We start from the raw sequence: 18,103 nt of genomic DNA on the forward strand, positions 1-18,103 counted from the left end.
CAACCACTACGGCGATGGGAAATTATTTCCAAGGAAATTAATGTAGCCAATATTTTTGTGTTAAGTGTTAAAGTTATGGCGTATAGAAAAACGTAAGTAGTAAGACGTAAATAATAAGCGAATCGGTCAATCACAGTAGGGCAATAATGTGAATAGGAAATAGAAAAGTGTTGATTTGATTACAGCTTATGTCTTATTCCTTATACTTTGTATGCGGAAGCCCTTGCTCTTAATCTATATTAGTCTAACAAAAACGTCTTCACTCGATGCAAGATGCTCAATCATCTCGTGCAGTCATAAGCCGAATAAACAAATTCGATACAAAGTAAATAATAAAGAGATATTTAGAAAAAAAAATCACATATAAAACCGTACATACGCGTAGCTGTCTTGAAAGTAATAGAAAATACGGATAAATGTCGATTCTAATTTAGCGATCGAACATGATACCCAGAGGACAAGATGATCGAGGCGATTGACGCCTTTAACGCCGATGCTTATTGACGTGTATTTTGTGGGAACGCGCGCGTGCCTCGAAATACGCGCGAGTATAAAGTGACTAGTGGGAAAAAGAGTGAGATGGAAGCAGACACGAGTCAACCGGCTGATCTGACTTCATGCTAATCAATCACCCAAACGGATTTTATGATGGGAAGCAATTTGCCCGGCCTGTAATAGGTCGCGTCGATGATGCGCCGCCGTCTTGGCGATGACGTGCCGTGACATGCCTGGCATGCGGGCGCATTGGTCTGGTAACGATCATTACTTTCCGTGTGTTCCACATAAGGGAGCGTAAGATTATCTCCGATGCCGAGAGTAAGAGCTTAAAAGCGAGATTAGTTCGATCATTATCATAAATAATTCGATTTTCACTCGTAATTTGTCAGACACATTGCATGGAAGTTTTTATGTATGATTTTTATGAATTTAATAATTAAACACGCTTATCGTATAAATTCTCACAGTTTTGCCTCATAGCACGGAACGATAAAACAAGAAAAGAAATATAGATAGGACTCACAGATATGATTGAGAACTAACGTCTTTCATTCAAATGTATGAAGACGGATTATTAAATAATGAAACACCGTTGCGTTCAAAACGACCGAGCTCGTAGAGCCACGATTATTACTTCCGCGTTTCCCGCATAAGGTAACATGGGAATTGACTTTGCGATCCCATTAAATCGCGAAAAAATAGTTTAATCCTCTACTCTTTCTCGCGCGATGCGTGAAGTATCGTGGGTGAGCTAGAGCGAAAACGCATTAGGGCGGAAGTACAATAATTCTTGCGCGGTTAATAGGTAGGCGATCGCCACGTATTGACCTCGATAGACCAATTACACATATACCGCTCATACATTTTGTACGATGACTCGCATGATATAACGTCAGACGCGCGCCGCAACGAGAAATATGATTCTGCGAGCTGGGCATTAATATACCTATAAAAATGTTTCCCGATAATTCGAGCAGTCTTTCTTGCTAGTCTAATCGGCGATATAACATGACTTCGACTTTTCCAATTATGTTTTCTTTCCGTATCGGGCTCGAGAATATCGCGGAAGTATCGCGGACGGAGGGCTTTCTTTGGCTACATTGTGTTCGAGACGCGCAACATTCGAACCAGCTGATGCGCGGTCGAGCTGGACCGCGTGGCTGATGCTTCACGTGTCGACGAGTAAAACAAACGGATCGTTACGATAGTGGCAGGTAGAAACGAGTGCTGGAGCGAAGGTGGAGCAATAAGAGGCGCACGGCCTCGTTAACTCGTCGTTCCACATCATTTGCTCGCGCGAGCACGGCCGCGGTACGGCGCAATATCGCTTTATTAGAAAGTAATAACAGTCGTGGTAGAAACAAAGAGTAAATTTATATCGGGTACGTACGTAAGATGCCGAGTATCAAGATATATCACCCACACAGTCATTCCTGTATCAGGCGTCGTGGCGCCGTTTTCCGGTTTAGAACGTGCGCACCGCGCTCTGGCTGATCTCGTTTCCTGACCGCGGTTGATCACGAAGGGCTAACCCCATTTCCTGTCGAACGCTGCTCGATACGAAGAGATAAAGATCTCAATGTGAATTTGCCGATCTCTTGGTGAATTTTTGTCGAACAGGCAAGAGTAAGAAAAATTCATCGCTGTATTCAATTCTCATCTCGCACGTTTAATCAAAAACGGCGGGGTGTATGTAAATTCTAATCTGTAGAAGCCGTAACGTAACTTCAAGAAGAAGATTTCATCGCAATCGTTCGCGCCGTATATTATCCGTACGCACCTTATTTACCTGTCGATTGGCATGAATGATAAAACGCCTGACAACAACTTTGATATATGCCACGCTATCAGCTATCAATAATCTCCATCGTTTGCGACAGTATACCGTCATTATGATATGGTAATAAACGTTCGCAACATTGATTCTCGGTAAACGAAGAGGCATCGTTTGACCCGAGATATACCCGATAGCAGGAAGTTGCCTGTTCATTCTTTGTCTTTCTTAATCTCAGGAGGCTGAAATCTTTTCTCTTCCGTAGATGTAGGTACAAGCTAATAAACGATTAATAATTAATTATTACCGGGAACACTATAGTGCTTAGTTAATTTCAAGTTGATCAAAACATTTGCGATGTAATTGATAAAAACATTTGCAATTACAGTAATTAATTATCTATCAATTAATACTCTGATGATATTAATTCGGGACAAGTGAATGTATACACTGGAGAATATTTAATAGACGCCGAAAAAAAAGTGTTAAGTCTAGTCTGTTAAATAAAATTATTTTTGCAAATATAATAATATGTTTATGAATTTGAAAGCACTCTTATAAAATCTGTTTAACGAAGTATTCCTGAAGCGAATTGTTCTCTATCTACCGATTACTGAACTTACTGAATGTTCATATCGTTGACATAAAATATATATCCCGTATATGTCATCTTTTACATCTTTTACATATGCGAGAACTTATTCACGCCATTAATAGCACCTCTGATAATGAGAAACAGTTTGTCTGTCACATAAATATGGATGATCGTAAAGTGAACGAGCGAACGCGTCGCGAAAGTCAACCGGTATTCAACGCCGTTGATTTTATTAATCTTGGATCAGGATAGAAAGAGAAACGATCGTCGATGGTGGAAACGGGCGAAGCGGCAGTGTCAGTGATGGTACAGCATTGCGCCTCGTCTAACCAGAAATTTGCCAAAAGTTCGGCTTTCCGGTATGTCCGTCACGTAACCGGGCCGCGGTACGAAAGCTCTCTACCATTTCACAACCGGTTTGAATGAAATTGGAAACATTTCTCAACCACCACGTCCGTGTACGTAAACTCGTAAGGGAGCATGTACCCCTCTACATACGTAGGGATGAACCAGGCGGATAGGGGAGAGCCTGCGGCCGACTTATGAAGCAGACAAGGGGGATCAGGTTGAGCTACGCCATAAAAGCGCGGGCGGCAACCTTACGATCTGACTGATCTGATGCGGTACATTTATGACGGGCTCTCCTCTTTCCCGTCCTTTCCCATCGCTGACGTCGTTGCCGCTGAAGGAGACTTATCGTCGACGTGTATACCAGATGCCGCGGATACGGCCTGTGTTTCTTTTCCCGGCATGCACCTATATGTATGTACTTCTCTCTATTTCTCTTTCTCTGTCTTTTAAACCCCGTCCCCAGGCTTTTCTCTTCATCCTCTCTTCTTCCTTCGATCCGCTTACGCTTCTTCTCCCATCCGCTTCGAATGCAATCGCTCTCGCTTTTCCCCCGCGGAGAATGGACCTTCCGCTACTCTTTCTGCGCGGGATGACGTTGGGTTAATAAAGTTCCGCTCGTTCCACTAGACGCGCGCAGGCAAAGAAATGGCTAAATGAAGCTGTACGTGGAACGAAGCATATTTTAATGTCTTACTTCCCGCCGATAATATACGTGCTCGGTGTGTAAATACGATGAACTTGGTAATGCGCAGAAACCAGTTTTCGACGTACACATGAGCATGGCGCTAACCTTGCGTATACCGGCCTTTCTTGGTTTCAAGAAAAGTTCAGCTTCGGGAAGATCGCGTTGAGACTTGACCCTGCGAGCATGTAGTGAATGATCTGAATGAAGAGAAATCAATGACGAGCCATGTGCGCGGACGTAGCTATGAATATATTACAGCCGATGTTCCTCGGTGAAACGATGATCGCGAGATTATTCTGCGGACGATGAGTCTAACGAGCGAACACGAGTGATTATCATATATTCGTTTCGTAAGAAACTGTGAGAGAGAGAGAGAGAGAGAGAGAGAGAGAGAGAGAGAGAGAAGAGGGAGAAGAGGAAGGGGAAGAGAAAGACTTGGATTCCCTGTAACAATTCCGATCACTGTGGTATCAGGATGGCGATAAAAAATTTCGGAGCGATATAACAATGATAGATTGTCGACGAATAAAAAAGATTTTAACAGATAGGTCCGCTTGTCGCGAGAAAATAGAAATTACAGCAACGCGCTTGGTCGCACCATTTGCCAGGAATAGATATAGGTGCACTCTAATGGCGCGCGTAAAAGCGGGTACTTGGGCTGTTTTTCATGTCATAATCCCGTGTAATTGCCGTTATATGGCCTTACCTAATAAAGAGCAAAAAAATTCGACGCAACTGCCGCGGGATGTGAAAAACCAGTTTCAAGTGATCATCATCTCTTACGCATATTGCGTGCGACGACTGACGCCCATTGGGTTACGCGATCTCTTGACATCCGCATTCTGTAATCCCTCTTCCCTAAGAGCCTTGCGTTTTTTTTTTCTTGCGAGTTCGTGCGACGTCGCGATCGCGAGTAAAATCACGTTGCCGCACCCGCGCGCGTTTCTGACTATGGAATATAGTTGAAAATTTATGTGAGAGCGACATATGGGTAAGATTACCATTATTCCGCATTCACACTGAATTCTATGAGCGAACGACCGCCCGTGTCGGAATTTCAGAATTAATGCGACACTGCTTAGTTAAGTCGACGGCACCGACATCGCGTATGAATTACGAGTATGTAAAAAAAGCAAAATACGGGCGCGTTCCGCAGCTGCCTCGCGCTGATTACATTTACTATTGTTAGGTAGTTCCTAACTTTGTGAAAAACGTCAAGTATAAATCTGTCGTCTCGAAATCCACGGCAAACACACCACTCTCAGTTAACACTGGTGCCTGATGGTACTTTAATTTGTTTCTTGCTGAAACAATGAAAAAAAAAACTACAGAAATTCTATACAACTACCGGGATAATAAAGAGCGACGAAAGAGAAGTGGTGACGAGGACGCGCCGTAAATGTCATAATATTGGCACTGTAGTTTGCTAACGGTATGCGAACTCGACAAAAGCCGCGAACGGCGAAATCGTTGCGTTCCGAGGAGCCATTCGGCACAGGTGTTTATGTATTATCCGAGCGACAAGTAACGGCGTGAAACAATTGGTTACGTGACTTGCAATCCGTCGAAAGGGACCGATGGAGTACGCGAGGAAGTTCGTTTTATTACATTCCATGTATCGAATTTCCTGCTTTTCGTTGAAATGTATTTACATGCCGTGTCGAAAATTAAAAATAAAGATCATGACGTTTATTTACTTATCATTAGTGAGTATCGAATTTTGAATTTATAGAAAATTAAACTCTTTTACTCACACACGTAAATGCAATCAATGGAATCAAATGTAGTTTACGCATTTCATGCTGCGTTAATTTTAAGTGACTTCATCACTATGCCATATGACCCGCGATACTTTTGTGTTTGTTATATTTATTAAATAATATGTATTTCAAAATGGTAAACAATTATAAATATTACTGTAAGAAAAGACCTAATATATTCACGTAACTAATATTTTGTCATATATTATAATTACGTATCTATGCAGTACATTGAAAAAGTGATGTATCAATGTAATATTATTTTAATCGAAAATAATCTCGTGATTTAACAGCAATATTGATGCAACAAATAAAATTTTATTAAAACAAGAGCATGATTTGTTCCATGATAGTATTATCGTGAATTAACAAAATTATTTTCAATTAAAATAACACTGTTATAACATCATTCTTCTTTAATATATAATATCAAATTATTTTATAATTACGTTTTTTTATAACTAAAATATATTAACGGAATTAAAAACGTTATTAAAATCTAACGTGGATCACCGGTGATCCATGGAACGTGTTAATATTCTGTTAAACTAAACAAACTATGTATGAATGTAAATATCATTTTTTTAAATTTGTACGCTTCTTTGCTGTAATAATTTTCAACTCGACGAAAAGGTTCCAACTAATTAAATAAATCCAAAGCATTAACTTATGTTGCTGTTTTAAATTGATTTTTCGGATTTATAAAATCAGAAAGCATTTTTATTAGCTCTCACGAATGAATACCTTACGATGCTCTACATCAGTAATCTTCTTTCGTTCTTATAAATTCTCAAGCGACTTATGACCTTTTTTATCCTTTTCCTTTTACAGATACTGCTATCGCACTTTGACGCCTTCAAGTTTCCGAGTTCGGAAGTGGTGCAGTTCCGCGCTCTGGTCACTCCGTGCATGCCGACTTGTGAACCCGTGCAGTGCGATCAGGAGGAAACGACCGGTGAACTACGATCGGTGATCTCCTTTGGCAGACGCCGACGTCGTCGTCGCTCCACTGCTGTTGGCACCCAGAGTCGCGAGGATCTCCTCCTGGTGCAATCCATCCAGATTACGGACAAGTTTGGCTTCGAGCGCGATGGTAAGTTACCGAACGTCACCTCCGCGACGAGGGACACCATCTTCGTCGAGAGTGAAGACATATCGTCGTCGATGGGAATGTGCATCAATCTGGGTGAGGCTATTGTAGCTGGCACCGTCTTCCTCGTCGCCCAGATTGCCATCATAGCGGCATGGACCTTCACCTGGCAACGACGTCGACAAATGCTGAAACACCAGGAGGCTCTATCGGTCTCCGTTTCCGTACCCGGTATGCATTCCATGCCCGGACGCACTGACAGTCTTTGTAAATTGTACGACGGCGGATACTCCGCGCGTCGTTTCTGAATGACTTCTCTCATCAGCTCCCATGGCATATCGTCAATCTCGTCTTCCTGCGTAAATCGCTATTAACGAATCTTTGGCTGACTTCACATGGACGTGAGTTCTCAAACCGGTGCGTACCGCGAAGAGAATCGTGCGCGTATCACGATTCTCGAAGCGATCAGCAAAAGTAATACTCTCACGCGGCTCTCTCTTTGAATCTTTCTATGGAATTCGGATGGACGCTACTTCGTACTATATCAAACTTCTACGAGTGTACCGCATTGCGAGGTTGCAGCCAATATACGTAGCTTTTAGTAGAGCATGCCCTTTACCACCCACGCTTACCTTGTAGTCGGGTGGAAGCTTTGCAGAGGCGTTCTACTAATTCCAATTAGATTCGGTTAGAAGGGCAGATCGCGAAGTTGAACGTACCAGGATAGAAGGACATTCGTTCGCCAGAAATAGAAAAAAAAATGATAATCACTGTCCATCTCTGCGAATGTTCTTGTATCCACATTACCGTAGATATTATCACAGATGTATCTTCTTTTTCGTCCCAAACTTCATTTCCTCGCAGCTGGCAACGTAAGGAAACCGATCGACTTCGCCGTATCATTTAATTGAAGTTGCTTCTGACTTTATCTTACCGGTTAAAGTTAATTATACACTCGTGCATGCACACGTGCTAATAATGCCGGTGGATTACTGAACGGAATAATTAGGCACAATTGCGCTTCATTACTTGCTACATCTGTCGCTTATTGAAGGCATAAATATCAGTGTCTCCGACACTTCTCGCCAAGGCCGCAACGAATTGTACGTATCAGCAATTTCGTCTTTCTGTCTCTCGGGTGGTCGCTTATTTCGTGGAAGAAGGTTGCAATTACGATCCGTACCGGCAACCTTTAATTAGCGTAACGTTCAATGTCCAAGTGACCTTCATGCGTACGTACATTATCAACGAAAATCGACGCCGTCTAAGGAAACGTTTTTAGAAGCTGACTTGGGATGATAAATAGAAAAAAAAGGGGGAGTTCTCTCGTAATATCGCGTCAACACTTAATCCGTATCTGATCAGAAACGCATACCGAGGATCACACGCTTCACGCCGGGGCTAAATCGATTTCTTACTTTGTTCCGGGATAAAAGTGGCCATCTCGCCACACCACTTCCGCCGGTAAGTAGTTGATAATGTAACGACTGCAAAAATTCAGCCGCGAAGAGAGTAATCGATTTCGCGCGCGAGTTCGGTCGGTTTCTTGCGCCCACGTACATCGCCACGCCGCAGCCATCGCCGTGCCCTTTTCCCCTTCGCTTTGCCCTGCCCTCACAAGCTGCTTTTACCATCCCTTTTTTTTTTTCTCAAAGCGACGTGACGCGATGTGGGACACGTCTGCACGCTATGACTCTGTAGGTAATAGAGGTTGATGCGTATTTGCTACAGCTAGGCTACCGGCATGGATTCTAATTAGCATTGGGAATTGTGTATGATTATGCAGACGTGTAGGATATCAATGTTATGGCGCGGCGAAGAGCTAGAGCGGCAGACTAAATACGGGGATGAAAGAGAGAGAAGGGATTGAGACGGAACGAGAAACATAGGTAGGACCAGAACGCGGTAAGCTCGGTGAAGAGGTAAAAGATACGTGCGCAAAGGGGTTGGCGCAGGGTTAATTGCCTCTTGTGGCGTCTCGGGTTAAGCTAAGCTTGCGGGGGTTGAATCTAGCTTCGAGAGTAAAGGGAGAGAGGGAGAGAGGGAGGGAGAGAGAGAGAGAGAGAGAGAGATAATACAGGATCACATCGAGGATAGCTATCTCTCCATACTAGAATCACGTAACCTCGACCCCTTCCGACGTAACCTTAGTCATGTCCCTTATCCTTAGCCATCCCATAGCGGCCAGGTTAATTTACATTGCGACACGTGAGCTTATCAATCTGGATTGACGTATTCGATTGCAAGAGATAATAAAAAATTGATTGATGTGATAAAAAGAAGTTTTTTCGTGGTTATGTAAGCAATAAAATATTACGCTCCATCGATCTGAAATTTCATCGTCGAACATCTCGAGAAAAATTCTAAAGGACAAAGCCACGTCGATAATGTCAAACACAGAAAAATCCAGTTTGCAGCAGTCGTTGTATAATATTTTCTACATGAATAAAAAGTATTTGTCAAATTCATATTGCACAACAAGCAAAGAAACTGAAAGGAACAAAAAGTCAGTTTTTACAAATAAAAGATCAAAATATTTTATAATTTATATATACGATAAACTATTGCGAGAGTGTAGTAAAAATAAATAATCTACATCTTAATTTATATAATATTTTATAACGGAATGCTGTTTAGCATAATAATTGGAATTGATTACCTTTCATCAGACATAGCGCACGCGATTCAGATTTCATTTTACTTTGTAGAACCGAGGAAAAAGAAGATAGAGAAAAAAGATCGATATCAGAGGGTACAATACGGTACAACATCGAGAAATACAAAATCGGTTAACTGTGCCAGCAGTGTCTTATCGATTTCACTACAGCACACAAAGCGGAGAGATCGGATTAATTGCGAAACTTGAGAATTAAAATACACTCGTTAAGACAAACAAAGGAACGAGCGAGACAAAATGGGAGTCTCCAATCGTTCTGAAGTGTTTGCATTACAGTTAACCAAACTTGGAATTGTTCTGGTGTTTGACATTTGCCGATTTCGCGTGAAGTGAATATTCGCGATACTATACAAGATCTAATTTATTCATGCAATCGAAAAAGTTATGTATGTATACAGCCGCGTACTTACTAATTACGGAGACGTGAGAAAATTTTATTTTTAAGTAAAACAATGTTTCAATACTTTGACCTATTTTTACATCGAGGTAACCGTGTGCAAGGTTAAATTTGAGAGGTTAAATTGGAAAATTTTTCGGCACGAACAAGACAATATCCATTCACGAATGTTCCGCGTCTATCGGCTTGCGTTTGCTGCACGTGTAACTCACTGTTAACGGCTAGTGGTCGCTAACGCAACAACAATAGCCCAACATCGAACGAAAAAGGATACATAGCGGCAGAGCGCGCGTATGTTACGCCCATCGGAATTCCAGTGTACGCTTTAATTATTGGATCTAATTGCCGTGGATATTGCTAGATACTGCCCTGTACCCCGAGATCCCATCGACGCCAAACTAAATGGAATTTCACTCCCTTAAATCAAGCGGCATTGATCCCACAAGGTAAAAATTGAAATGCAGAAAACGCAAGGGAAACTCGCATTTTTCCGATGTATATTTCTGAAGCGCGATTCGATTACCTTCGCATTACAGAATGACCAGCAATCCGTGTCGCGGATATCCTTGGCCGATAGATAACTTCCTTTTTCCCGCTTCACCGCTGCTTCTTACGCGTGATCCGCTTATAGAAGTATAAAATACAAATAAATATAAATATATAAATATGGATATAAATATATATAAATATATGTATACGTACGATGATAAACATGCCAACGAAGGTGCCTACGCGTACAATAAGTGAACGCGAATGCATGACAAACTTATGATTTTCATTCTCATTTTTTACTTTCTTTCAAAGATAACACTTCAATTATGGATTTACGTATAAGAATTTTTCGCTAACGCTGCGGTAGTATATCCAATCTGCTTGTGGTGAGAGGGTAGAGCCAATTTTATACATGTTCGACGATATTTTGTACGAACGCAATTGAAAACGGTGTTGCGCGCACGAGCGCGCGTGCGATGAGACGCTGAAACGTGCACAAGAATGCTCGCAAGGAGCATTCGCCGTACGTATGTGGTCGCTGCGTGCAACGCTTTAGCGATGTAATTTCGATACAACATGTATCACATAGGCGTATGGAGTGGCGCAAGAAAAATCTGACATTTCTTCGCTTCGCCGCGAGACGCGGTTTCCGAAGGGAGAAAAAGAAGAAAGAGAGAGAGAGAGAGATATATACGAAAAAGGTATAACAGGAGATGAAATTGTCTCCACCCTATAAAATGCGGGAACACGGTTGGAACGGATCCTAAGTCACTACTTTCATGGGGAAGATGTGCAAGATTTTCTCGCGCCACCTCGTAGACAGCGTGCATTTCGAGTAACACGATAACGATGTGCGAGCACTTTTCATCGACTTGATCGAACGATATGCGTGGCACACGCTTGGTCGTGCCTGGTCGCTGATGTTTGAGGCTAAGTCAATGGAAACTGCCGAGTACGCGGAGTATAAGGATAATCATTAATTAATTGTCTTTACATTTAAAGAGCGTATACGATGAAAGTAAAAGGAGCAATCATGTTTCATCAATATAATAACGTAATTAAGATTAAGTTAACGCGCCCCGCGGTCTCGGCGCTATGGATCGGGGCCGCGGAAGGCAATTGCGAAGGAAAGATAATATTGGGCTCGAGGACGATCGCTCTCGATGATATCAACTGCGCAATCCTGCAATCCCCGGCCGGCCGGCCGACTTGGGTAGCCGCGAGCAATTCAACGCGGCCGGCGTCGTCGTTTCTGCGTACAAGTACCACTCGCTTCTTCTCCTTTTCCCCGTCCCTTCCCCTCGCTTCCCCTACCCTCCCATATCGTCCATCTTAATGAGGGTTGTGTTTATACCCTGTACTTCTCTTACCAGGAGTATCTACGAGTTTGTAGAGATGTTGGTGCTTGTCCTCGAGCCTGAGGTGCGCGCCTGCTCCGTCGTAAGCTCGAGAAGCTCGAGTCTGTTCTGTACCATGACGAGCGTGTATTTCTGCTTTTCTCTATCTTATGTACGTGTTCTTTTCTATTCGCCCCCTCGCACCCATTCTTCTTCCTTTTCTTCGTTTTCCTACCTCCCTACCTCGTGTTCGCCTCCTCCCTTCTTGCTGCCGAGCGCGCCATATCGGCCGCTGCCGCATGGCGCCGCATCGATCTCTCGCCAAATTAAACCATTTTCATCGCGAATACATACGTCACGTACAGAACTTACCCGACGATCGCGAGCGTTCTTATGTTATATCCGCGCACCAGCATATAATCGCTTATTTATTTTTTACGTTAACGTACATTGCCCTTCAAGAATACTCGTACCCTATCACGCCTATTTTTTTCCCCATCCACGACCAGCATACCCACTACCGTTTTAATAATACGCCCGTCATACCATCCACGCATTGAAACTGCTATGTAATTTAACGAATCACTCTGCTGACGTTAAACGTAATGCGTGCGTGTTTCTAATTAATTTCCATTTTTTTTTTCTACATTATCAAGACGTATCTTTCTCGCCAAACGTCGTATATGTCAGTACCGTAACACACACGTTGTACATAGCATATATGGTACAGAGAAAATAAACTCATTTTATAACGAAAAACGTCGTTTTTCTTTCCCCCGTTCTTTACGACACGTGTAACTTTCCTCGCGCCCGGTTTTGTAAGGCTACGTTGGATCCCAGCCAAAGCTATACTTCTCTACATAAGAAAAGTCCTTGGGATGACTCGCGTAAATGGAGAAAAGAACAGCAAGGAGAAAGTAGTTACTACCTGTGGCGGTACGGTTAAGATCGGCGTTGACGATAATAATCCTTCTGTCGTTGGCAAATTATTTTCATACGTATGTACGGAAAGAGACCATTGTAAAGAAGATTGCAAAGTTCTTAACGAGTGTTATTGTTAGTTACTAGCTAACCAGTTCGACAAATTCCATGATCGAATCATTCGAGAAAATTATCCAATCAATCTCTCGTCACGCAAGATGTTAAATCGGGGACGAACGCTCCTTCATCTCAGTGGTAGTGGAAATAAACTGGTAAGTTCATATCGATCAATATATCATGATGCGATGTTCTGCGATGACAAGCGAGCGGAACGGTAAGATATCTTCAGTTATAGAAAATGATTTGCAAAATATATTTCATTGTGCGATTAATAATTTTGCATTAAAATTCTGCATTCTTTAAATGTATCGTCTTAGAATTATAAACCAAGGAAAATAATTAATATACAGATTTTTTTATTGTTAAACATATCAAGTAAATTGTAATAAACTAAATAATTTGATTTTACGGTAACTCATAAAAGTACATGATCTTCGTGCTATCTGAAATAGATGTCTGTTGAATGTCATATTTAATCATGGACGAGAAATCCATTTTCCTCCCATGTAACTAGGACATAACGTTCCCGTATATCACATTTCACGTAACGTGTAATTTTAAAATGAGATGCCTCCAACTTGAAATTCACATGCAGCACGATGTTTACGGTATCAGTGCAACAATAACTAACTGATATTCTGTATATATACGCGACCGGATTTGATCGTAAAACATGTTTTCTGTTAACAATGATCAAGAGTTTGAATAATAATTTTGGATCAAATTCTACTAACTAATGAGAATTAAATCTCTTCGTGACGCTCAAAGTTTCAAGCGCAAAGAGATTCGCTTTAGAAAGGAGGAGTCGTGAGTAAAAGGGAACCCAATGTATCGCGAGTATATAAGGTGCGTCGTGCCGCACGAACGAAAAGTAGACCATGTAAATGTCCAAGATCACTGGTTTCCAGCATCCGCTAGTTGCACTTCTCCGGTGCGCAATTCAATAAGCGTGAGAACCTTGTCGAGTGGTCGTAAGGAAGAATATTTATGAGAAGAATATTAATAGCCAACGTTACTCGAGTGACGGGAGATCCAACAGAGAGAGAACTATGAAAGAAATATGATTTTTCTCTTATATTATGAGTAAAACCATCATCTAACTGTTATTACAACTCGATCTCAGTTTTAACAAATATATTGTACAATTTACAATTACGAGCGCAATAAGCAGCCAAGTCATGTTCACAAAAAGAAATAAAAGTAAGAGAGATAAACCAACAATTAGAGATTTTAGCGAAAGTGCTCTTTTTTATTCCTTCTTTTTTCAAACAAATAAATTTAATCGATTTCATAATCCTGTATAAAAAATGTACATATAATAATAAACTATTTTAATTACATAAATATAAGATTTATCAATAATTTGTTAGTTATCAGAATATAACTATATGAAACTATACATATATGATTATATATATAAAAAAATAATAAGAACATACGGGATATATTAGCAAAGTTTCCCGTAATTATAACAATTTTTTAATGGATCCACAATATGTCACACAAATATTTATTAGATTAGATTATATAAATTAATAATTAGAAATTAGAAATTAGAAATTAAAGCTAAAGCTATTCTAAAGCTGTCTTCAAAGTATTTAAAAACAATTTTTTAACTTATGAAAATGCTGATAATTCTTGTTACAAAATATTAACTATTTGTAATATTTAAACGCAACATCTTCCTAAAATCATTTCTGATTTACATTTTAGTGACACACAATAATATATATATATATATATTGTATGTGTTTTTCTCATAAGAATTGATTATTAAATTATGTGAAATTAAATTTAGATCTTATCTGAAGATATAGACACAATTTGATTTTCTCATTTTATGTTATAAATATGATGTTACAAATAGACCCTCAAGATTCATCTGACTCATACATTTTAAAACAGGTTTTAGTTGAGTTTTTAAGCCACTATAGATGTAGGTTTCAGATATAGAATATCGAATGTAGGCAAAAAAGTTGGAGCAATTGAATGCCCGCCTAATCATATCCTGCAATACACAGTAAAAAACGTACGTTAAAAGCGATAAGAAACTTTATTCCGCACTATTTTGCGTAGTTTCGTCCATCTAACGTAATACTGCTTCCTTTCACAGTGGCACATAACTGCAGGAAAAAAGAAGACTATACTTTTTCATCTGGAAATCGTGCCGCTGCTAGTTTTAAGCACCGAGATTACCAACGTCTGGTCCCCAATCGAAGCGCTCTCCGGGATGCAATTTATCGTGCATAAAACGAGAGCGTAAGTTGCCCAGATACGATTCGGCGAGTCCATTCCGCGGGAGTCGACTCTATGTTAATGAACCGGATCGAGATAATGCCACGCGATGCTGCTAGTTTACGGTTCTGCTAACGCGGCCGAAAGTATATAGCCATCGGATGACAGAGGCAGAGCATAGCCTTATCGATCCAAAGTTTGCTGTTTTGCTCGCTCATCGCAAGTAGAAACAAAAGAAACATATCGAGCAAGCGCTAGTTGGATGGCATAAAAGTCCTGATAGGTTCCCGATATTTTCCGGATATCTCGTTCTGACACGACGCTGCCGTCTTCGTCGTCATCGTACGATAACGGAGCTATGCCGCCAAACAGCTATAGTGGTATGGTACCCTTTGGTACATGATGCGCGGAAGAAAGGTGGAGGTGGCGGCGGTAGAATTTCCGGCAACATTTGCCGACGGGAAGAGGAAGAGCAGTCGCGAAGAACTGCATGTATGGAAGAGTAAGGAAGAAAAATGAAGAATAGGATTGCATGAAAACACACGGACGCACTACGTACAAATGGCGCTTCGAATCTCCGGCTAGAACGCCGAAGATTCGTTTCTCATAGCGGCAATATTGTATCGCTACGAATCGTAACGTTGTGTTTATTCTGCTGTAGAAAAATATCACGACGATGTTGGACACCGGTATACGTAGCAATTACGCGAACATATTCGTTTATTGCTCTATCACGAATTTTTATTCGCCTGATTATGTCTACATTGATCGGTCGTGTTGCAACTATTATAGCGTTCTGATTAAAACTTTTATGTGCCTCCGCTGAATGGCGACCGATAAAACGAAGAATTTATGCTATATCATTGTTTGATCAATTTAGCGTCATAATAATAATAATAAATCCGCATTTTGTAAAGAATAAATTGTGATACTAATTACTTTCAATTTTTTGCCAAATATATCACATAAAGATATTAATCAATATTTATGAAATATATAATAGTCATTGGCAATAATTTTGATACATATTATTAATTGGTAATCTCAGAATTTGTCTTAAAACTATTATAGTAGTGGCATGATCTTCAAATACAAATATATAAATTAATTCTGTTGATTCGATTCTACTAAATCCAAATTATAATTTATTTTCTCTCTCTCTCTCTCTCTCTCTCTTTCTTTCTCTCTCTCTTACTAATACTTTAATCTTTTATTGATCTAAACGATAATCGTTAATAAATTTAAATACCAGTAAGATTAAAATGAAATTGACATTAATTATAAAACGTAAATACAATTGAAGTAATATATTTATAACTTAAGTATTTATAAATATATATATATGATATGTATATAATATATAATATATATTTATTACTTCTGTTTATAATTAATGTACGTATAATTAATATTAATTATAATTGACGACTAATTATAGTATACAATTTGAGAATCTAGAAATTTGCGATGACAATCAATATAAATACAAACAACGTAGACACATTAAAAAATAAAGAATCTCAATAATTGAAATATTCTATTCTAACAATATTCTATTCTAACAGAATAACGTACTAGCAGAAAAGTGACGTGTGCGCGAGATCATCAGTCACTGCGTCAGGCGTCATCGTGAATGAGAAACGCCGACTATAAGACATCTACCTCGAGCCATTTATCAAAAGTCGAGACAGTCCTATCGAAGTGTCTCTACGAAATTATCTGCTGGCGGCGCCGGACCCGCGAGATTCCGGACAATCTGTCCCGGTCGAATTATTCAACATTAACCCCCAGATTATCGATCTGCCGATTCTGAATGTTCGCTAGTTCGCGGCAGTCCATTCCCGATTCTCATGTGATTTCGACGAAGTATCTTTTTGATCCTGTTCGAAGCGAGTACTTTCGTACTTGGTACGAAAGGTTTCCTACTTTACGAGCCGCACTTTCTCCAAGTAAGACAGAATATGGATTAAGCGTCGATATTATATCACCATGAAAACGTAATGATTAAATTATGCTGCTCCAATGATCAGTAGCATATATAGTTTTAAGAAAATAATATAACTGAAGCCGTTAAAAACAATCTCATTGCAAGGAGAAAGATGTAGCCTTCAATAAAAGATTACAGCAAAAGTCATTTGATTCCGAATTCATGGTCTATAAATGTTCCGATATCGCTTCTAACGCCCGGCCCTGTTGTAGAGCTTAGTACGTGTTTCAAAAATATAGCCCAATAAATACTTAGTAATTTCTTACGGGTTTTGTTTTCCTGCACACATGCATCACGCGTTGATATATTGTACGCGATCCACTAAAGTTCGTCTCTCGTTCGCGTTTCGATTACATCAAAAGTTGTAAACCAAATCGAAATGTGCATCAGGCGATCAAGGAAAGTGGCGGCGGCGTAAATAGCGAGTGGTTTTGCTATCGGAATGTCGATGCCGTGATCGGCAAGGAGGTCGAAGTGGTGCGACCACCTCGAACGACGAGGTTGCTTGGCTCATCTCAGCCAGGTCTTGTGCATGGTCGGGTTAGGTAAGGATTGTTGCGCGGCATTCAAGCAAGAAAAGACGACAAGCAAAACGAATTGAGATGGGAGATGTGACAAGAAATGGGAGCGAAATCTGACACATGAATGGCAGTGAAGAAAAGCAGATAAAAAATATATATACGTTACAATCAAAACGATGAACAGCATATACATGTATTTTACTATGAAACTTTTGAAAATAGTTTAGTTTGTAAGGTACATGCAATTTATAATAAAGTTTATACAAATTAGAACTATTATAAACTCATAGTTTACTCGCGAAAGAAATAAAGTTAATATAAAAGAAACAATATTATTTATTTATTACAAATTATATGAAGAAAAATAACATTTATAAAGGAATGAAACTCTCTTGCATTAAGTTGTAAGTTTAGTTATGTAATATTAGTAGCAAACATTTATTACATTTATTGTAGTAACGATTGTATCATAACGTATTGAAATATCGACGAGCATAACTAAACATACATGTAAATAGCATTTTCATACTGAATATAGAATATTGAAACTGAGAGACTAGAATGGTTGATAAAATAACAGATATATTATTGTTAGAGTTTAGTATGTTTGAATATATGATGCATATTAAAGCTAACTGCCATTCGCATGTTAATTTCTTTCTT

General features: G+C 39.9%; 2 protein-coding genes across 6 annotated transcripts in view; one reads left to right on the plus strand and one right to left on the minus strand.

Moving 5' to 3' along the window:
* The window catches only part of neo (ZP and PAN domain-containing protein neyo), a 179,884-nt gene extending 167,469 nt beyond the window's left edge, over positions 1 to 12,415 (plus strand). For both annotated transcript variants that reach the window (XM_011065882.2, XM_087410138.1), the window contains one exon: positions 6,495 to 12,415. In XM_011065882.2, the coding sequence (XP_011064184.1) occupies positions 6,495 to 7,061 (567 nt within the window). In that variant the 3' untranslated portion in view covers positions 7,062 to 12,415. The remainder of the gene's footprint in view (positions 1 to 6,494) is intronic.
* Positions 1 to 18,103, minus strand: part of Atg16 (Autophagy-related 16) — a 408,498-nt gene that overhangs the window by 227,942 nt on the left and 162,453 nt on the right. The gene's annotated exons all lie outside the window — the stretch shown is intronic.

Source organism: Acromyrmex echinatior, chromosome 10, assembly GCF_024713525.1.
Source record: "Acromyrmex echinatior isolate Ae372 chromosome 10, ASM2471352v2, whole genome shotgun sequence".
NCBI lineage: Eukaryota > Metazoa > Arthropoda > Insecta > Hymenoptera > Formicidae > Acromyrmex > Acromyrmex echinatior.